This window comes from Tiliqua scincoides, chromosome 1, assembly GCF_035046505.1.
Source record: "Tiliqua scincoides isolate rTilSci1 chromosome 1, rTilSci1.hap2, whole genome shotgun sequence".
Taxonomy (NCBI): domain Eukaryota; kingdom Metazoa; phylum Chordata; class Lepidosauria; order Squamata; family Scincidae; genus Tiliqua; species Tiliqua scincoides.
This window is the reverse complement of record NC_089821.1, coordinates 13,775,354-13,795,473: the sequence shown is the minus strand read 5'-3', so window position 1 is coordinate 13,795,473 and position 20,120 is coordinate 13,775,354. Positions and strand designations below refer to the sequence as shown.

The 20,120-nt window shown below is 46.9% G+C and overlaps 1 protein-coding gene across 1 annotated transcript; it reads right to left on the bottom strand.

The window, feature by feature from the left end:
- Window positions 1-277: 277 nt before the first annotated feature.
- Window positions 278-16,793, bottom strand: GCHFR (GTP cyclohydrolase I feedback regulator). Its single transcript, XM_066639391.1, has 3 exons — window positions 16,695-16,793; window positions 8,181-8,275; window positions 278-1,123 (listed from the first exon to the last, which is right to left on the bottom strand). The coding sequence occupies exons 1-3, from the start codon at window positions 16,728-16,730 to the stop codon at window positions 967-969; spliced, it is 288 nt and encodes a 95-aa protein (XP_066495488.1). The 5' UTR covers window positions 16,731-16,793; the 3' UTR covers window positions 278-966.
- Between the last annotated feature and the right edge of the window lie 3,327 nt (window positions 16,794-20,120).

Genomic DNA, 20,120 nt, shown 5'->3' with positions numbered 1-20,120 from the left:
TGTGCCTTTTTGGCATTTCTAGTTTAGCACTCTCATGCCCCAAGTCTATAGAACAGAATGCTCTGACCTGGGGGTCAGCTGGGGGGTGGGGAAAAGGATACATCAGGTATATCTTGGAGCCATGGGCCATCTTGATCTGCTTTTTGATAAGATAGTGGCTGCCCTAAATCAAAGGGCACAGAAATGCTTGTAAGATTTCTAGAGAACTCTTAGATTTTGGTTAGAATTATAAATGGTTGTCCACTGATACATCAAAGAAATTAAGCGGTAGACAAACTGTTTTCTGAAGTTTTTATTTTGCCAACTAATTTAGAAATGGTTCAGGACACAAAGTCCCAAATAATCCCAGCAACAAAAGGGCAACGGGCACAATTACAGAGCTGATGATGAAATATTTACAGGACCTTTCCTCTCCACTTTGCTGTACACTTATGAATGGATCATTGAAAAGCCACAGCCTTATGATTCCATTCATGCTCTTCATTTGAAAGAGAACAGTTCAGCGTATTTCCAATTCAAAGGATGGTTACGCTTCATGGTTGAGTCACTCCACTGTTCTGCAGCAGCCTGTATTTTTATCCTCTCCAGAAAAGTAACGGGCAACTTATGCTTGCTCCCTTCCCCCTGCCCCAACCTGGACTGGAATGGTTTCTAGCATGGTGGACTTAGCGGCAAGTTTATTTCAACAGTAACGAATGGAGGGGAGTCACACTGAAAAACTAGCATTTCCAGATCTGACAGTCAAATTAATGCTCCAGAAGGCTCTTCCTCTAGTAAAAGTATAGCCTGAAGCTAATTAACCACCTGTCCCTCCTATAATGATCATATAATACTATACATCCTTCATAATGTATACTATACATAATGTGCTATACATTCTTCATAATTAGAATTTTGACACAGTCTTACATCATAATGTCTGAAAACAAAAACACATAATTGCTCATTGGGGAAGCAATACCAGTCCTATGCTGGAAGGTTCACGGAAATCTCTGAGGTTGGCTCTTTGTGGAGACACCACACCAGCGTCTGCCCCACTCCTGTCATGCTGATCACACGATAGCCACACTTCTCCAGCTTGTTCAAAACGATCCGGGGGGCATCCTGCACATAGTACTCCCAGCTGTAGTAAACAGGATGTAGAATAGATGAGAAAAGGTACAATTTCCCCAGAGAGATTCAAATGAACCAGATCCACACAGACAAGGAGCCCATGCATGATGAATTCTGAGTCTAACAATATAAGTCATAGAACTTGAAGAAAGTAATGGAGGCATTGTAAACAAATTTAAGCCATTTGGATCTGGATTATTAGAAACCATCCTAACCCAATGATGCCCAGCTTCAGGGGGATAATATAGGGAAATAACTTACTTCAGAAGCAGGCTGAAATATCAGATTTATATAAACATGTGGAAAGTAGTAAAGTGACAACCAAGAGCCAGCATTAACTAATCTGAGATTCTGTTTCAAGTGAAACATCCCAACTATATTACAAGAAGCTGGATCTTAACAGTAAGCAAGTGGATCTTATATACGAAAGGGAAAGAGACTTAAAATCATGCTGTCTTCTGTTCGTGCTTCAAAAAGAGGGGCAAAACTGCCAGCAGCCTTTCTTGATGCTCAAAAAGCATCCTTTGCAAGATCTTAAATAAGAACCATCACAACTCATGGAGCTTTAAACAAGAATCTAAGCAAAAAACAAATGAGAACTTTTTTCCTCTTGAAGTTTACATGATAATTTTAATAGTAGAAAAGATCACACCAAGAGAAAATGCAGAAGGATAACAAGTGATGAGCATATGTACTTGTGCTTAGCTAGAAATGAGAACTCAGGCATTATATAAGTTTGCATAGAATGCAAACTGTATTTATTATATGGGAGATCATAACCATTGCTCAAACTCTAGTTTTACTTAATGCAAACTAATTCAGTGTCTACAGCGTAACCCTTGTGGGCTCAACTACACAGGAGACTGATTACATCTACAGGCAAAAAATTAAAATAATAATAATAATAATAATAATAATAATAATAATAATAATAATAATAATAATAATAATACAGGTATTTATATACCGCCTTTCTTGGTCTTTATTCAAGGCGGTTTACATAGGCAGGCTAATTTTAAATCCCCGTAGGGATTTTTACAATTGAAAGAAGCCACAACAATTCAGATGTTTCATTCCGATCTGGTCGCACATTCTGGCCTCCATCCTCCCACGCTCAGAGCAGATGGAAATAGCTCGGCTCAGCTTGTCAGCTGCTTCAAGGTCGCATGGTGCCGGTGGCCTCGAACTGGCAACCTTGTGGATGTTAATCTTCAGGCAAATGGAGGCTCTACCCTCTAGACCAGACCTCCTGCCCCCACTCCTCTGTTTTGAGAGGAGGAGAGGGGATGTTTAACCACACTATTTTACTGACTAAAGTTGCCCTTCCTAAGTTGGGTGATATGGTGGTAAAAAATACACAGGCCCTTTTGTGTCCCGTGGGAGTAATAGCAGTTGTGGGGAGGGGGAATTTTGGAAATTGATACATAGGAAAAGAAGTAAACACAACCCTTGCTGCTGCATACAAATTGACAATCTGAAGAATGAGTCATGACTGGCTGTGTTACTTGTGATCTGGCTATATAGAATAGGACTGGATACCAAAACAGTGCTGGATAAAACTGAGATCTTACTATCTGTCTCGGTCACATGAGACCATAGAGATGATTCACCTGATGGTAATATATAAAAATATTCCTCTAAGTCATAAACTTGTTAGCTAACTTTTTCTACAGAACAGAGCTTACATCATCTTATTCATGTCCTTACATGACTATTATAGGGCACTGTTGTACAAAAAATTTAAAAAAACACACCAACATTTCTACTTATAGGCTTCCATGGGAAATGTAGAAAACACATGACTACATGGTTATGGTAGAAGAGCTCATTGTTGTCTCCTCTTGGAGATCAGACCAATACAGGCCAATTATAAAAATCAATACTATGTGTAAGCTTGTGTGCTGTGTGGCACAATGAAGCCAACCCTACTTGGAAACACAAGATTGGTATTGAACTCAGCTGCAAAGCCTTTGTGTACATTTTTTTTTAACAGCATGGGAAGCAAGTACAGAGGAACAAAATGAGCTCACTGAGCAATGATAAAACTAAATCACAGCATCCAATAGCTTAGCAGCCTAAGGGCCCAATCCTATCCAACTTTCCAGTGCCAATGCAGCCTCAATGCAGCCCTGAGATAAGTGAACGAACATTCCCACACCTTGAGGAGGTCTCCATGACTGTCCCCCCACAGCAGAATGCAGCACCCCTCCCATTAGCACAGCTATATCAGTGCTGGAAAGTTGGATAGGATATGGCCCTAAGGCTACAATCCTATACGCACCTTCCTGGGAGTAAGTCCCACTGAACACAACAGGACTTCTGAGTATAGGCTGCAATCCTATACACACTTATCTGGGAGTAAATCCCATTGATTTCAGTGAGACTTACTTTTGAGCAGACATGCATAAGATTGAACTGTAACTGATTAAAAAACCAAAAATATTAAAAATAAAATACTTTTTACTAAAATATTAGTACTGAAAATATGAAAGTAAAAAACGAAATCCAGACTGACTCTCATTCCTGGTTCCAATACCCCCTTCCTTCCATCAAAATGATAAAAGAACATTCATTGTTGTGAAACATTTCTGACATTGCTGTTGACTTTGCCACACAATCTTTGTAAAAAGGGAGGACACACTCAGTGGCAGAGCATGTTGAAGGGACAAGTTCCACTCAAGGTGGGGATTCCTTAACATTTATATTTATTTTCATATGTTTATACTGCCCTTTGTCCAATGAGCTCAGGGTGGTGTACATTGTTGCTCCCCTCCTTCTGTCCTCACAACAACCCTGTGAGGTAGGCAAGACTGATAGTGACTGGCCCAAGGTCACACAGGAAGCTGTATGGCTGAGCAAAAATTTGAACTTGGATCTTTCAGGTCTAAGTCCAGCTCCTGAATCACACACACAAGGAGTCCCCCCCCACACACACACACTTTCACTTTGTTTGAACTAAGGATGGCTTTTTCTGATGCAGTGCCTAGTCATGACTAGGAACATAATCCAACAGACATGACGCAAAAGCAAATAATGGAACAATACTAGTCTCAGTCTTTAAGCTGTCTGTAACATGAGAAAGAATGACGTTTCTAAAATGGAGGAAGTCAGCTATCAACACATCTACTAGAGCATGTCAGGCATTTATTTAGAATGTTTATTTCCTTCTTTGGGTCTCAAAAATACTCCCTCAGCGGAAGCTTGTGCAATTCTGATTAATGCAGGAAAAGTACCTGTGTCTTCATGATACTTCAGCGTGATATATCATTTGCAGGACAAGGCACACCTCCACCACGTGACCCAGTCTGAACATGGAATTTAAACTATTGTCAGTAGAACAGCCTGTGTAACAAAATAGAGGCAGATGTTCGCTCTCAGGTGAGCTACTATATTTACACGGTGAACAGCCTGAGGCAGAAGCTGAAATGCAGCACAACTATGTACTCACTAGCCATGGGCAAGCCATAGTCTTTCTGCTCCAACTGCCACCATGCTTTGAGCACCTGTCACTTTTTCTAACTCCAGTGTACTAAGGATGCACTCCTAAGGACTTACTTTGGAGTCAGCCCCACTGAACATTGTGGAACTGACTTCTGAACAAACACAAAACCGGCTGTCTTGTATCCATTTTAGGGCCAAATCCCATTCAATTTTCCAGTACTGATTTAGCTGTGCCAACTGAGTACACACAGCATCGTGTGGTGGTGGTGGCAGCCCTGGAGTCCACAAGAGGACGTTTATTCCTTTACCTCAGGGCTACGTTATGGCTGCATTAGTGCTGGAAAGTTGGATAGGATTGGGCTTTAAACGACTGCCATTGTTATCTAAAAACTTGATGGATGCATCAGTTTTCCTTTGTCCATCTTATCCAAGCAGAAAGGAAGAAAGAAGCCCCAGGAGACATGCCATGGACTGCCAGCTGATGAATCTCAGACCACAGTTTGAGTAGCACTGCATTAGGATAGACTGTATCCTAAGTGCACAAAAGGAAAGCAGTTTTAATCAAAGGGGTGATTTTCACCCATCTTCCATTACCCTGCAGTCCTCCACATTCCACACAATTTTGTTCTAGAGCAGCCATTTTCAACCACTGTGCCATGGCACACTGGTGTGCCGTAAATGGTCCCCAGCTGTGCCGCAGGAGTTTGGTGGAGGGTCACTTATTAATAGGACCATTGGGGGATATGAGCCACCCACCAACAGCATGGTGTGCCTTGTAAATTGTCCAAAAACTGACAGTGTGCCTTGACAATTTTCGTACTTTCTCAGTGTGCCATGAGACGAAAAAGGTTGAAAATCACTGTTCTAGAGGATTCTCCCTCCTCGACCTTCAGGAGCAGCTATTGGAGAAGTGCAAGAGGCTAATGGGGGAGAAGGAAAAGTCTGCTTGCACATGCTCCTTGGGATCTAATTACTACTCTACACTTTAAAAGCTGTCATCACTGGCTAGGAAAGGAGTCAGTTAATGCCAGAGAGGATGCTACATTTTATAGTAATTGAGTGTAATGACACAGGTCTCCCTTTGTTGTGCTTACTGCTGCCACTTTGGTCTCTGAACTGATTCCTCCTTATTAATCTTGGTGGAATGCAGGACTTCATGTCCACAAGAAAGAGGCCAAGCCAAGTAGCACATGCCAGGAGGCTGTTTTGTTGCCCTCATTTTCCTCCTCCTCTTGGTGATTTGTAAAAGGAGGAAGATTACTGGCAGTCAGGAAAGAAAAGCACCTGCTAATCCTCCCATTCTAGCAAATAGATGGGGCAAAGACATATCAGCAAAAAGAGACAAGTGCAAAAGTTGACATGGGTTAGTAACATCTCTGAATTCTTAGGTGTAGATCCTGCTGGAAAGTCTCAGAGACCCAAGACTTTTCTAGTTAGCAGACAGAACACAAAGCACAAAGGTGTTGGCAGCATGATCCAGCTAATCACACACTTAAATGGAGCTGTCAAAACATTTTGATGTTTTCCATAAAGTTCAGTGTCCAATCATGCCACACAACACTTTTGCTATCTTCAGCCACTCATTTAGATTTAAGGGGCTTGGAAAGAGGTAGCTGGTTGACTGGGACTTTATGACTTTCTGAAAAGCTGAGGAAACAGAGATGAACTTCAGGAATTTAGGCTGCAATCCTAACCAACTTTCCAGCACTGACATAAGGGCAATACAGCTCCGAGGTAAGGGATCAAACATTGCTTTACCTTGAGGAGGCCTCTGTGACTGTCCCCCAACTGCAGGATGAAGCACATACCCCACTGGCACAGCTATGCCAGTGCTGGAAAGTGGGTTAGGATTGTCCTGTTGGCAACCTTCAGTCTTGAAAGACTATGGCAGGGGTGCTCAATACGTCGATCGCGATTGACTGGTAGATCGCGAGGCAAAATGAGTCGATCGCAGGCTTCTCTCCCATCCACGCATTCCTGGGAGTGAGCCCCTTTGACTCTACTGGGGCTGACTCATGAGTAGACCTGGAGAGGAGCCGCTCGCAGGCTTCTCTCCTGTCCACGCATCCCTGGGAGTGAGCCCCTGGCAGGCTTGTGAGCCCAGGGAGTGAGTCCAGGGAGCCCAGGGAGTGAGCCCCTGGCAGGCTCCTCCCTGGGAGAGGAGCTGCTGGCAGGCTTCTCTCCTGTCCACGCATCCCTGGGAGTGAGCCCCATTGACTCTACTGGGACTGACTTACCTTTCCCCTGTGTTTGCACTGGTATGTATGGAGATCTGCCCCCCCCCCAACTTCCATCTGTTAGTTCTGTGTGCAAGGGGTTTTGCACTGGTCTTGCTGTGATGTCTATATAGAGATCTTCCCTCCCTCACCCCTTTCCCCTGTTTTTGCACTGGTATGTATGGAGATCTGCCCCCCCCCCCAACTTCCATCTGTTGGTTCTGTGTGCAAGGGGTTTTGCACTGGTCTTGCTGTGATGTCTATATAGAGATCCTCCCCACACCTTTCCCCTGTTTTTGCACTGGTCTGTATAGAGATCTGCTCCCCCCCCCCCACTTGTATTGGAATCGAGGAAGATCTGGTGAGGAGGTAGATGTGGTGTCAGCAGTTGCGCCTTTAAGGGTAAGGCCTGGGCATCCAGCAGAGTGTGCTGCACAGCTGCAGCCACTTGAAGGCAATAGGGCCCTCAGGGATATAAGAGCACCTGAGGCAGGAAGGGCTCCACTTATTTATGTGAGTCAGCCTTTTCCTACATGAAGATCATTAAGTTCCACCATGACTGATGAACATTTGGAAGTGTGCTTGAGGCTGGCTGTCAGCAGCTACTGTCCCGACTATGCATCCTTGGCTGATTCACTTCAGTGCAAGTCATCAAAGTAAACTCAAGTAATTACAAAAATGTTTATAGTTAATTATGTTGTGTTGTGCAATATTGGCTCATGCGGTTATGCAAGGTACACCAACATACATTGTACACATAAATGTTATATGTTATGATGGCATGAACATTGTAAAAAAACTCTGGTAGATCTCCGGGCCTTGCTGGGTTTCAAAGTAGCTCTTGAGTCAAAAAAGTGTGAGCACCCCTGGACTATGGTATCGCGCTCTGAATGGTGGTTCTGGAACAGCATCTAGTGTGGCTGAAAAGGCCAATTCGGGAGTGACAATCCCTTCCACACTGGGAGCAAGTGCAGTCTGTCCCTGGTCTGTCTCCCTGGCTATTGCACCCTTAGTTAACTCTTACAGCACAATCCTAAGCAGCACATTCGCCAGCATGTCATGCGCTGCACCAGTGCTAGCTACTGTTAAAGTGCCATAAAGAAAACTGACACAGGACTGCAGCATTGAAGGGAGGAAAGCAGGTCAATTGCACTTTTCAAAAATTAAAATTATATAGGGGCCACAAAGCCTTGTTCTAACACTGATGTGCACTTCACTGCTTTTGAAATTGCATTCACCAAAGGATGAGCATGCCTGTGAATGTGTCATATGTCTGATGTTCGCAAATGCATGCATTTAAATTAAAACAGTAGGAGTGTACTGTCAACAAGCATGACTAGTTAACATAAGGAGAAAGTGCACAATGGTAGAAGCTCAAAGGGGATCAAGGATCCCCACAGATATACTTACAAATGATTCCCCAGCATGTTCCTCTTAATGGCTCCTAGATAGTTCATCAAATTTGGATCAGAATGCTCATCACCAACCATTGTGGGCCCAACCTCCTGCAGAGAGAAATGCACATTTCCATTATGGACAATCAGGTTAGCATCAACACATTCTTTAATTTCACCTCCTTACAGACTTAACTGAAATTGCAATATAAATACTTACTTGGCAACCCTTCAGTCTCGAAAGACTATGGTATCACGCTCTGAATGGTGGTTCTGGCACTGCGTCTAGTGTGGCTGAAAAGGCCGATTCGGGAGTGACAATTTCTTCCGTGCTGGGAGCAAGTGCAGTCTGTCCCTGGTCTGTCTCCCTCGCTACGGGACTTCCTTCTTTGCATCAGTCTGTTGGCCAAGTGTCTCTTCAAACTGGGAAGGGCCATGCTGCACAGCCTGCCTCCAAGCAGAACGTTCAGAGGACAAGGTTTCCCATCTGTTGAGGTTCACTCCTAAGGCTTTCAGATCCCTCTTGCAGATAACCTTGTAGCACAGCTGTGGTCTACCCGTAGGGCACTTTCCCTGCACAAGTTCTCCATAAAGGAGATCCTTTGGGATCCGACCATTGCCCATTCTCATGACATGACCAAGCCAATGCAGGCGTCTCTGTTTCAGCAGTGTATACACACTGGGGATTCCAGCTCGTTCCAGGACTGTGTTGTTTGGAACTTTCTCCTCCAGGTGATGCCGAGGATGCGTCAGAGGCAAAGCATGTGGAAAGTGTTCAGTTTCCTCTCCTGTTGTGAGCGAAGAGTCCATGACTCACTGCAGTACAGAAGTGTACTCAAGACGCAAGCTCTGTAGACCTGGATCTTGGGATATTCCATCAGCTTCTTGTTGGACCAGACTCTCTTTGCGATTCTGGAAAACGTGGTAGCTGCTTTGCCGATGCGTCTGTTTAGCTTGGTATTGAGAAAAAGAGTGTCGGAGATCGTTGAGCCAAGGTACACAAAGTCATGGGCAACCTCCAGTTCATGCGCAGAGAGTGTAATGCAGCGAGGTGAGTTCACATCCTGAACCATGACCTGTGTTTTCTTCAGGTTGATTGTCAGTCCAAAGTCTTGGCAGGCCTTGCTAAAACAGTTCATGAGCTGCTGGAGATCTTTGGCAGAGTGGGCGGTGACAGCTGCATTGTCGGCATAGAGGAAGTCACGCAGACATTTCAGCTGGACTTTGCTCTCAGTCTGAAGAAGTTGAAGAGCTTTCTGTCTGATCTGGTCCGGACATAGATGCCTTCTGTTGCAGTTCCGAATGCCTGCTTCAGCAGGATAGCAAAGAAAATCCCAAACAGGGTCGGCACGAGAACACAGCCCTGCTTCACTCTGCTTCGGATGTCAAAGCGGTCTGATGTTGAGCCGTCAAAGACTACAGTGCCCTTCATGTCCTCGTGGAAGGACCTGATGATGCTGAGTAGCCTGGGTGGACATTCAATCTTGGGGAGAATCTTGCAGAGGCCGCCCCTGCTGACCTGGTCGAAAGCCTTTGTGAGATCTATGAAGGCTATAAAGAGTGGCTGTCGTTCTCTGCATTTCTCCTGCAGCTGTCTAAGGGAGAATACCATATCGGTGGTGGACCTGCTGGCTCGGAATCCGCACTGCGATTTTGGATAGACGCTCTCTGCAAGTACCTGGAGCCTCTTCAGTGCAACTCAGGCAAACAGCTTTCCTACAACGCTAAGGAGAGAGATGCCGCAGTAGTTATTGCAGCACCCATGACGCCTTTGTTCTTGTACAGCGTGACGATGTTTGCATCCCTCTGTCCTGTGGTACTCCACCTTCTCTTCAGCAGAGGCAGAGGATTTCATGCAGCTCAGTGGCGTGATCTCTTTACAGCACTTTAGGACTTCAGCAGGGATGCTGTCTTTCCCAGGTGCCTTGCCAAAGGCAAGGGAGTCCAGGGCCATGTGAAGTTCTGCTAGGGTTGGTTCACTGTCAAGCTCCTCCAACACAGGCAGGCACTCGATGTTGTTCAGTGCTTCCTCGGTTACTGCATTTTCTCGGGAATACAGCTCAGAGTAGTGCTGCACCCAGCGTTCCATCTGCTGCACCCGGTCCTGGATGACCTTGCCTGTGGCAGACTTCATAGGGGCAGTTTTCTTATGTATTGGACCTAGGGCCTGCTTGATACCATCATACATTCCCTTGATGTTGCCCGTGTCAGCTGCTATCTGTAGCTGGGAACACAGATGGAGCCAGTAGTCGTTAGCACATCTCCTGGCAGTTTGCTGGACTTTGCTGTGAGCAGCTCGGAGGACTTGCAGGTTGCACTCACTGGGACAGGCTTTGTATGCTGCTAGAGCACTCCTCTTTTCCTCAATTACTGGTGTCAACTCCTCAGAGTGGGCTTCAAACCAGTCTGCTGTCTTGTTGGTCTTCTTGCCGAATATGGACAAGGTGGTGTTGTAAATGGCATTCTTGAAATGTTCCCATCTGTTGGATTCATCTGCATCGGCCGGGCCTGGAAAAGATTCCTCAAGCGCTCATGCAAATTCCTCCACTTTTCCCTGATCCCGGGTCTTGCTGGTGTCAATACGAGGTCTTCCTTCCTTTTTCATGTGATACAGTCGCTTAGTTTGCAGTTTCACTCTGCTGCACACCAGGGAGTGGTCAGTGTCGCAGGCAGCACCCTGATAACTGCGTGTGATCTTGATGCTGGGAAGGCTGGAGCGTCTGGTGAGAATCAGGTCGAGCTGGTGCCCGTGCTTTGATCTTGGGTGTCTCCAAGAGACTCTATGTTGGGGCTTCGTGTTGAAGAAGGTGTTGCTGACGCAGAGACCGTGATGGCAGCAAAGCTCTAGCAGGCGTTGGCCATTTTCGTTCATCTTCCCAGTGCCGAACCGGCCTAAGCAAGTGGGCCACGAACTGTGATCAGCACCAACTCTAGCATTGAAATCGCTAAATTGAAATATAAATACTGGCTTGTATTCAAACCCTTTTTTTGCACAAGTGCTGTTTACTCTGGCTTATGCGGGGGGGGGGGGTGACTTTAGGCCATTCCCCCTTTGTGCTCCAGCCCTCTGTACCCTCCCACAGATCTGCGGCCAAGAGTCCCCCAACATCCAGCAGCAGATTTTCAGGAAGTCAGGGGTCTAGAGAGTGAAGTAGGAAGCATCAAAAATCATACCCCTCCCCCTCCTGAGTGAGTGGAAGCTCTGGACACAGCCCAATAATAGTTAAAGAAAGATTATAAGTGACAACTGAAGTACTGATATGCTCACAAAAGAGCAGTATAGGCCAGGGACATGCAGTGGGTGGGGGGGCAGGTGAGGCAGAACCTCCCCACCGGAATCCTTTGAAAAGCACCACCACATGTGGTGTGCAAACACTCACAACCCATGTGATCTGTGTGTGGGTAGTCTGTGCTTGCATACCTCACATGCGGTGCCACTTTTCAAAGGACTCTGATGGGGATGCTCTGCCTCACCTGCCTCCCCACCCACCACATGTCCCTGTTATAGGCTGACTTAGGCTGATGTGCCAACTGCAGCAACCCCTGAACAGAGGTGGCTTTGGTTATCCGTGCTCTGATAACCTCCATGCCAGACTTCTCAAGTGTGCTATATGTGGGACTGCTTCGGCACACTATCTGGAAACTTTCATTGGTCCAGATTGGAACATGGCAGCAAGGTTGCTAACAGAGATTCACTGGTTTGAACAGTTTATTTTTTTAGAACAGAACTGAAAAATCTGTATGGACTTCCAGTTTCCTTCTGGGTACAAGTCATACTGCGGGTTTAAACTTGTGGCATCAGCTATTTGCAAGACTTTTTTCCCATATAAACCTGCTCACACCATAAGATCAACTTCAGAGGTCCTGCTCCAGGTGCCTCTGTCTTCAGAGGGTAAGTGGGTGGCAAATGGATACAGAGCATTTTCCGTGATGGTTCCCCATTTCTGTAAAACTTTCCCAGAGAGAATCACATGGCATCGACTTCATTGTTAGTGCCTCTAATGCGAGCCTGTAGTGGGCTGATTTGACGGCTGCTGTTTCTGCTTTATTTCAAGGCATTTGTGCTCAACATTGCATATACGCAACAGGGACCAAACATGTATACCTGTAGACCAGGTAAAAATGGGTTTACTACTCAGAAGTAACTCCCACTATGTTCAATGGGGTTTACTTCCAGGTAAGTGTGCATAGGATTGCAGTCCTGATTTGTTTGAGGTTGATATTGTATTGGATTTTCTGGTTGTTCTAACAGCTTGTTAGCCATTTTGGTCACTTTTATTTAACAACAAGGTTGTTATAAATGTTATAAATGCTTATAAATGCTTGTTTTATGTGTTTTTTTTTAAGAATTGCAAGCTGTAAATGGTCATAGATTCCAAATGTACTTGGGCAGCAGTACTCTGCCCCTGCCAACTTCGAGAGCCATGCAGTAAGGGCAAGTACAAGAAGAAAGCAAGCATCTGGGATGAAACACTCTGTAAGAGTGCCTCCTACAGGCTGAACAGAGGATATTGAAGATTCTGAAAGCACCCATAATCTTATCTACTATTATTAATTTCAGATATACTAGAAAGAGGAAACACAAAGTGAAGAATTAGAAGCGGAATCATAAATCAGTTAAATGGATCAGAGGCTAAAATTACCTTACAAAACCAGCCTGAATTGCCACTAAGGTCACTGGTCACATTTTTCTATTTACTAGCACATCTGTCTGCAACATAAGCCATTTGTGCCATGTTAAAAATCCGGGGATGGGGGGAACTCTCTTTCAATTTACAAAGTATTCCCCAGTTGATTGTCAAGAGTCACTTCTCATCACAGATGATGAGCTATTTCCAAAGCTGATGCTTTAAATCAGTGTTCCTCAACCAGTGGTATGAGTACCACTGGTGGTACTTGAGGTGGTGTCCAGTGGCACTCATGGAACCTCCAGACCCCTCAACCTGGCAGCAATGCAATGAGACAAGCAACAGTAGGTGGCTTGGTTCAACAGGTAGAGTTCCAGCACTCACTTCTCACATACTCAAAAAAGTCCCCGTCTGCCCTGAGCCTCTTACCGGTGTTTGCCATGTTGCATCTGGCCTCCCAATCCCAAAGTAACTGGTGATGACAACATCACCAGTTACTTCCAGTGGTACTTCCAGTAGGTAGACCATACGAAGAGGTACAGTGGGGGACAAACATAGAGAAACACTGCTTTAAATGTTTGCAAAAATCCCTTATGTAGCACCCAAGAGCCAGTTTATAATTTCAAACATATTGTTTAAAAATATGGAGCACACAGTATATGAAGCAAGTGCTCTTGACCCCAAGGTTCAAGATGAAGCAATGCTTGCCAGACAGTATGAGGAGCCTGTACGGATGCATCCCATGAACAGTGATGATGTTCTGGAGCAGAAGGAAGAAGACAGTGACTGGACTATACTATAGCAAAAAACTGTTTCTCCATTTTGCAATTCCAGATTTACAGCCAGTGAAGAAACTGCTGAAACTTCTGCTGCAACAAAGTGAGAGGATGAGAAGTAGTGGAGGGAAGTGACCAGGCAGAGATGGGCATCTTCCACCAATTTGCTGCCTGGGGCTACTGATGCAGTCATCCTCCTCATGGAAGGTCCTGCGCTGCCAGAGCTCAGTGATGCCTTTCTCTGGTGGAACATCAATTCAGTGCAACCGAGTCTATTTAGCAGTGACACTTGGTATAGTGATTACATGGAACCTTCGGATCCAGAGGTAGTTCAGGAAGGACCCCATTCATTTCAATATTTTATTTTTAATATATTACTTGATGTTCCCATGGTATGTGATTGCATTTGGGGAAATGTCACAGACCTGTACTTTTAACAGGCTACTATGTATATTCTTTTAACAATGATAGTTAATGGGACTTCCTCCTGGGTAAGTGTGGGTAGAATTGCAATTTAGGATTGTTAAAAAATTTTCCTGCTTGATGATGGCACTTCTGGTCATGACATCACTTCCAGTGGGTCCTGACAGATTCTCATTCTAAAAAGTGGGTCCTGATGCTAAATGTGTGAGAACCACTGTGGTAGATCATTGATACAGATAAGGGGAGAAATACATTTGCAACATTTTAAAAAATAGTTTCAGCTTTCAAGTTTTGCTCTACGGAATAATAGACAAGAACACAATTATGCTCTCATGTCATAGGCATCAACATCAAGAGCAGCTATGGACAACATAGCTATCCAAGCACTAGCTCCATACTGAAAGTACAGCTTGAGAAAAAAAAAAAACCAATGTACCCAGACTGGCATCCATACAGTTTAAGAAGAGGAATATTAGGAAGAGGAGTATGGGAAAAGGCACAGTCTGCACACAGCACCACAACCAATTTGCAATGCTAACAACATCATTTCTTTATGCTATGCTATGCAAGATATAGTCAGTCTGCTGTATCCCAGGGACTATCTTCTCCCGCATGAGCCCCTTGCCCCACACTCAAATGCACACTGAGATCTGTGCCAGGCAGGCCCTGTACAGTTTCATCTTTTAGTGATGTCAGACTGGTGTCTGTTAGGATCCGGGCCTTCTCAATAGTCACTGAGATAATGAGGAATCTTTATTTATATTCTGCCCTTTGGTCTTTCCCCTCCCAGGGCTGCTCATGATTAAGACTGTTTACCAGGAGAAACAAAGCAACTGATCAAATTTGTCCTCCTTCGAGAAATGCACTCAGACCCATCTTACAACACCAGCTAGTCCAGTGACTCTGCATGCCAAAGAATTCAGTTCTGAGGAAGTTCCTGGTTTGAATTCCACCTGTGCCACCCACTCACAAGAGGGCAATAGACAAGGCATTCTCCCACAGCTTCTGTCTTCCACCTTTAATACTACCCTACTTTGCAGATTTGTGGCAAGGCTCTCAAGGAGATAACATACCTGAAGTGCTTTGAACATTCAAAAGTGCCATATGAATGCTAAATATTATCTCTCACTCTCTAAGTCAGCGATTTTCAACCTTTTTCATCTCATGGCACACTGAAAAGGCACTAAAATGGTCAAGGCACACCACCAGGTTTTTGACAATTGACAAGGCACACCATGCTGCCAGTGGGGTTCACATCTCCCATTGGTCCTATTAATAAATGACCTTCCCCCCCAAATTCCTGTGGCACACCTGTGGACCACTCGTGGCACACCAGTGTGCCATGGCACGGTGATTGAAAATGGCTGCTCTAAGCAGAACTCCTGGAAATTTTTGGTCTATATATGCCAAGTCCAAGTTCTTTGTCAACAAAAGCCACATCCTCAGATACTGGCCTTCGGTTAAAGTTTCCTTAAAAAAGGAAAGAAAAACAAAGCACTATCTGTTTAGAACCCAAAAACAGCCTTGCAATGCACTTGTACTCCAAAAGCACTTGTTGCTTCCCAAGACTGAAACACCATAATTTATCACATCATATTACAGTCAACACCCTCCAGCTATTCCTCAAGGCATGGAGATCCACTTGTCAGAGCTGGCTCAAGCACATGCACGAAACACCCCTGAAATGATGCTTGGGAGTGGCTGGTGAACAGAAGCACTAAGAGCCCAAGTCTATGGATGTCTATTCAGAAGTAAGTCCCATAGGAGTAAACAGGGGTTACTCCCAGGGAAGTGTGGATAGCCAAACTTTCCTGGGAGTAAGCCCCATTGCTTGCTTCTGAGTAGACCAGCATAGGCAATCCTAGCCACACTTTGGTGGAAGAAACCCTACTGACTCCAATGGGGCTCGCTTCTGAGAAGACATGCATAGGCTGCAATCCTATCCACACTTTCCTGAGAGAAAGTCCCATTGACTCCTATGGGACTTGCTTCTGAGTAGACATCCATAGGCTTCAATCCCAGCCACACTTCCCTGGGAGAAAGCCCCACTGAACAAAGTGCAACTTACTTTTAAGTAGATATGCATAGGCTGCAACTTTATTCACACTTTCCTAAGAATAAGCCCCATTGACTCCAATGGGGCTTGCTTCTGAGTAGACACGCCTAGGCTGCAATCCTATGCACACTTTCCTGGGAAGCTCCACCGAACACAATGCAACTTACTTTTAAGTAGACATGCACAGGATTGCAACTTAAGTGACCCACAGGATTGCAACTTAAGTGACCTGCAGAGCTGAGCAGCTGGACTCTGCAGTCCTGAAAAGGGAGGGCGGTGGCGCAACAGCCAGCTGTGTGAGAATGCAAGCAAACAATAAAACCCACAAGTGCCAACGTCACCAAACCTTCAGCAGGCACCGAAGGGCGGCCAAGCCAAGCAGGGTCAGAAACCCTCGTGCATGCAGGCGGGACAGTACAACCATCAGACTGATTCAGCACTTGTGCAGAGCGGCCAAGGGTGTGCAAGAGGCATTTGCACAGGGCGTGCAAGCGGTTGCACCACCGTCGTGAGCACAGCTACTCTCCAAGCCCGCAAATGCACCCCTGCAAGCCAGGCACAGCTCAGCCTTCCCCGGGGCCGGGGATCCACAGGTGGCTGGTGCGCACGGGCCCCTTTGCACGGTCTCCCCTCCCCAGCGCGCTCACCATGCGGATCTGGGTGCTGATGAGGACGTAGGGCATCTTCCCACTGCGCCACCCGCTCCCCGAGGTGGCCTCCGCTGGCTCTGCCTCCGAGCGCAGTCCGCCCGTCATCTGCGGCCACCCCCAGCACGCCCCCTCCTGGGGCAGCCAACCGACGCTGGAGGGCGGAGATGTTGGCCCTGAAGGTAACGGCGCACCACTGCAGCCACGAAGCTGAATTGAGTGTGAGATGCTGCTCTTTCGCAGCCCAATCCTAGCCACACTTTCCTGGGAGTAAGCCCCATTGATTCTAATGGGACTTACTTCTGAGTAGACATGCATAGGATTGGGCTGTGAGTCAGGCTGCAGTTCCATTCTGTGCATACTCTCCTGTGTGCCCCTGTGGCTTTGCAGAGTTGCATGACAAACAGTGGCCCAGTTGGTGCACCCACCTCCACTGGCACCTGTTTCCTTGGATGTCTGCAGGGTAACTTGTAATGGTACAACCACTCTTTGAGGTGGTGTCTGGTGGCACTTTCAGGACCCCTGCCGCCCAGCAGCAAGGCCAGCAGCACGACAGGGAAGATTGGACCAAGTCTAAATCAGACACGGTGGGTAGGGAGGCAGGCGAGGCAGAGCCTCCCCACTAGAGTCCTTTGGAAAGTGCCACCGCCATGTGAGGCATCCAAGTACCCACAACCCAGGCACTATGCATGTGGGTTGTGGGTGCTTGGGGGCCTCACATGGTGGCAGTGCTTTTCGAAGGACTCCGGTGGGGAGGCTCTGCCTCACCTGCCTCCCTACCCACGTCCCTGTCTGATTTAGACTTGGTCAAATCTCCCCGCCTGTAGAATGCTAGTTCTAGAGGGTTTCCTGGCATTTCCCTGAGAGACCAGTTTTCTACATGCAGGGAGGTTTCAGTTATTTTTTTAAACCTAAGGAGACATCCAAATGCAGAACTCCCCGCCTGCCTGTCCATCTGAGACGTGCAGTCCCCTCCCGTCCCAGGAATCGGGCTGGCTGAGGCGCCCAGAGGCTCCCCTGCAAGGCCAGAGCGAGGACTACAAGACCCAGAATGCCATGCGAGGAGGCTCGCTGCCTGTCGCCACAGCTCATTTGCATGTGCGGAGGATCCGGCCAATGGACGGACAGAGAGTCCGCCCCAGGAAGAGGGCCGGCTGCAGGCGCCCAGAGGCCAGAGCGACGACTACAAGACCCAGAACTCCGCGAGAGCTCATCTGCATGCGGGAGGTGCCGGCCAATGGACGGACAGACGGAGCGAGCCAAAGTGCCGCCTCTCCGGGCGTAGCCATAGCTCTGGGTTCAGGCTCCACGGGGCTCTCGGGAGGCACCTGGGCGTCGTCCAGGGCGCCCGCTGCGGAGCCTCCGGGAGCTTCCCTGGGCGGCTCTGCGGGGCTCGGCGCGTGTATGTGCTGGCACGAGCCGCGCCCGGCCTGCGTCGTGCCTCGCCTGAGCCGTGCCTGCGCCAGTGTGTGTCAGTGAGTGAGTGGCGCTGGGTTACGGGGGCCGTCACTGGAAGCTCGTGCTGAGCCTCCTCCCTGGCAGCTCCGGGGGCGCGATGGCGTCGCTGCCGGGGTGGACGCCAGAGTGCCTCCCGGTGGAGCGCTGCCGCCTCTACTTTTTGTCAGGAAGACTCCCAAATGCAGGAAGACGCCTGTGCATGGCAAGAGTGCCAGTGCCAGTGTGGAGAGTGCAAGGGGTGACTCTGTGTGCCTCTGTGCATGGCAGGAGTTCCAGTGTGTTAACTGCGTGTGGAGAATGCAAAAGGTGGTTGTGTGCGCCTCTGTGCATGGCAAGAGTGCCAGTGCCAGTGTGTTAACTGCGTGTGGAGAGTGCAAGAGGTGGTTGTGTGAGATACAGGAGGCTAGACTACATGGGCTTTTGGCCTGATCCAGCTGGGGTTTTCTTATGTTCTAATGACTATCTGCCTTTTGTGACTATGTAGACTGTCCTCCAGACTTATGGGGAAAGGATCAGTTTAATTTTCCAGAGGTAGCCCATTGAAGTCAGAAGGGGCATTATTGCCTTTTCTTCCCATCCTTGGTGCTCTTGGGAATTTCACAGCTCAAGGCATCAGCCAGAGCCCTTAGGCTGCACCAGCAGCTTGCATGAATGTGCACTGAAGAATGCAGCAGTCCCTCCCTTGTGGCTGAGAATTGCATGGAAAAGCTGAGGGTAGCAGGAAAGCTTACTGGGAAGATGAGCTCTTGTGACTGATCTTCTGCTAGAGATTCCGCTGGAGAATTTTTTAAAGAAGTTTTTCTTTAAAAAAAACAAAAACACCCAAGGTTGCTTCTGAACCTCATTTGAAAAGCCCAGGTCAAGGCTAATCTCTAGATGACTAGCCTATGGAGTCCTGGCTTGCAAGAGGCAGTTGGCATTTAGGTCACCTGTTTTGTATTGCCTCTTCAAGAGGCAAGCCTAAAAAGCCTCATGCTGAGACAGTCCATGTAAGAGAACAGCATCCATTATGTAGTTGAACCTTGTGTGAATGGTTGGGCTTGCATGATCTCTTCCAGATTTTGAACAGGGCTAGATCAGAAGCATCGCCTAGAAACTAGAGCCAGTCCGCGAATATGCTGTGTTGAAGCACAAGGCATTTCTGATTATTACTAGCAATAAATAGTTTGCTGCTGGTCCCACATATTCAGTGTGACCTTTTGGTATGGTTCAGCTTCTGCGGTTTTCTGAACTCAGCCAGCCGTAGCCACAAGCCCACAATAGGTAAGAGCTCCAGGCACTGTCCCTTGTCCAGGTGGGATAACGAATTAGTCAGGAACAGGGATATCAGCCACCTATTTCAGCTAGCTGCACAGTGTTGGAGAGTGGCAGGACTCCATGAAGCAATGGGAGTTCAAGCATACAATAGAGCACCCAGTGCCAATTCAGTGGTTGCCATGGAAACCTGCCACCGCTTTGGTCCCTCTCATTCTCTCTGTAGTGATTATGCATAGTAACATTGTGCCTTAGCAAATGTGGCAACCTGGCAGGCACGCCTGCCCCCCCCCCACTCTAGGCAAACCTTGAGCGGGCCCCTGCCTCTGCTAAGGCATAAGACCTTAAGACCTTAAGGCATAAGACCTTATGGTAAACAGGATGAGATAGTATTTTAGAATGGAGAATCGTTCATATCTTAGGAATGTGTTGCCATGGATGCTGTTACCAGTAACCATTAGTAACCTCTGGATTGCACTGGATTGCTTCATGTGAGAAGCCAATAAAAGCAGGCTGCCAGCTTGTAAGAAAGAGCCTTGCTCCCTGCCTCTACCTTTGAAACCTGACTTCCGTCTCTTCATTTTGCCCCTCCAACCCCTCACTGCTACATCTGTCATTGATACACTCTCCTTCCCCTTTCTTTATTGTCAAACTTCAGAGGCGTCAACGAGGCCTGTTTCATCCACTGGTCGCTTTGCAGCCACTCTTTTTCAT

What these genes read in the sequence shown, in the direction of transcription:
- GCHFR (XM_066639391.1), bottom strand. Translation starts at nt 16,730, where the DNA reads ATGCCCTACGTCCTCATCAGCACCCAGATCCGCATG. An exon ending in TCAGCACCCAGATCCGCATG is followed by an intron (nt 8,276 to 16,694) that starts GTGAGCGCGCTG and finishes TTCTCTCTGCAG; the next exon opens with GAGGTTGGGCCCACAATGGT. An exon ending in AACATGCTGGGGAATCATTT is followed by an intron (nt 1,124 to 8,180) that starts GTAAGTATATCT and finishes TGTTTACTACAG; the next exon opens with CTGGGAGTACTATGTGCAGG.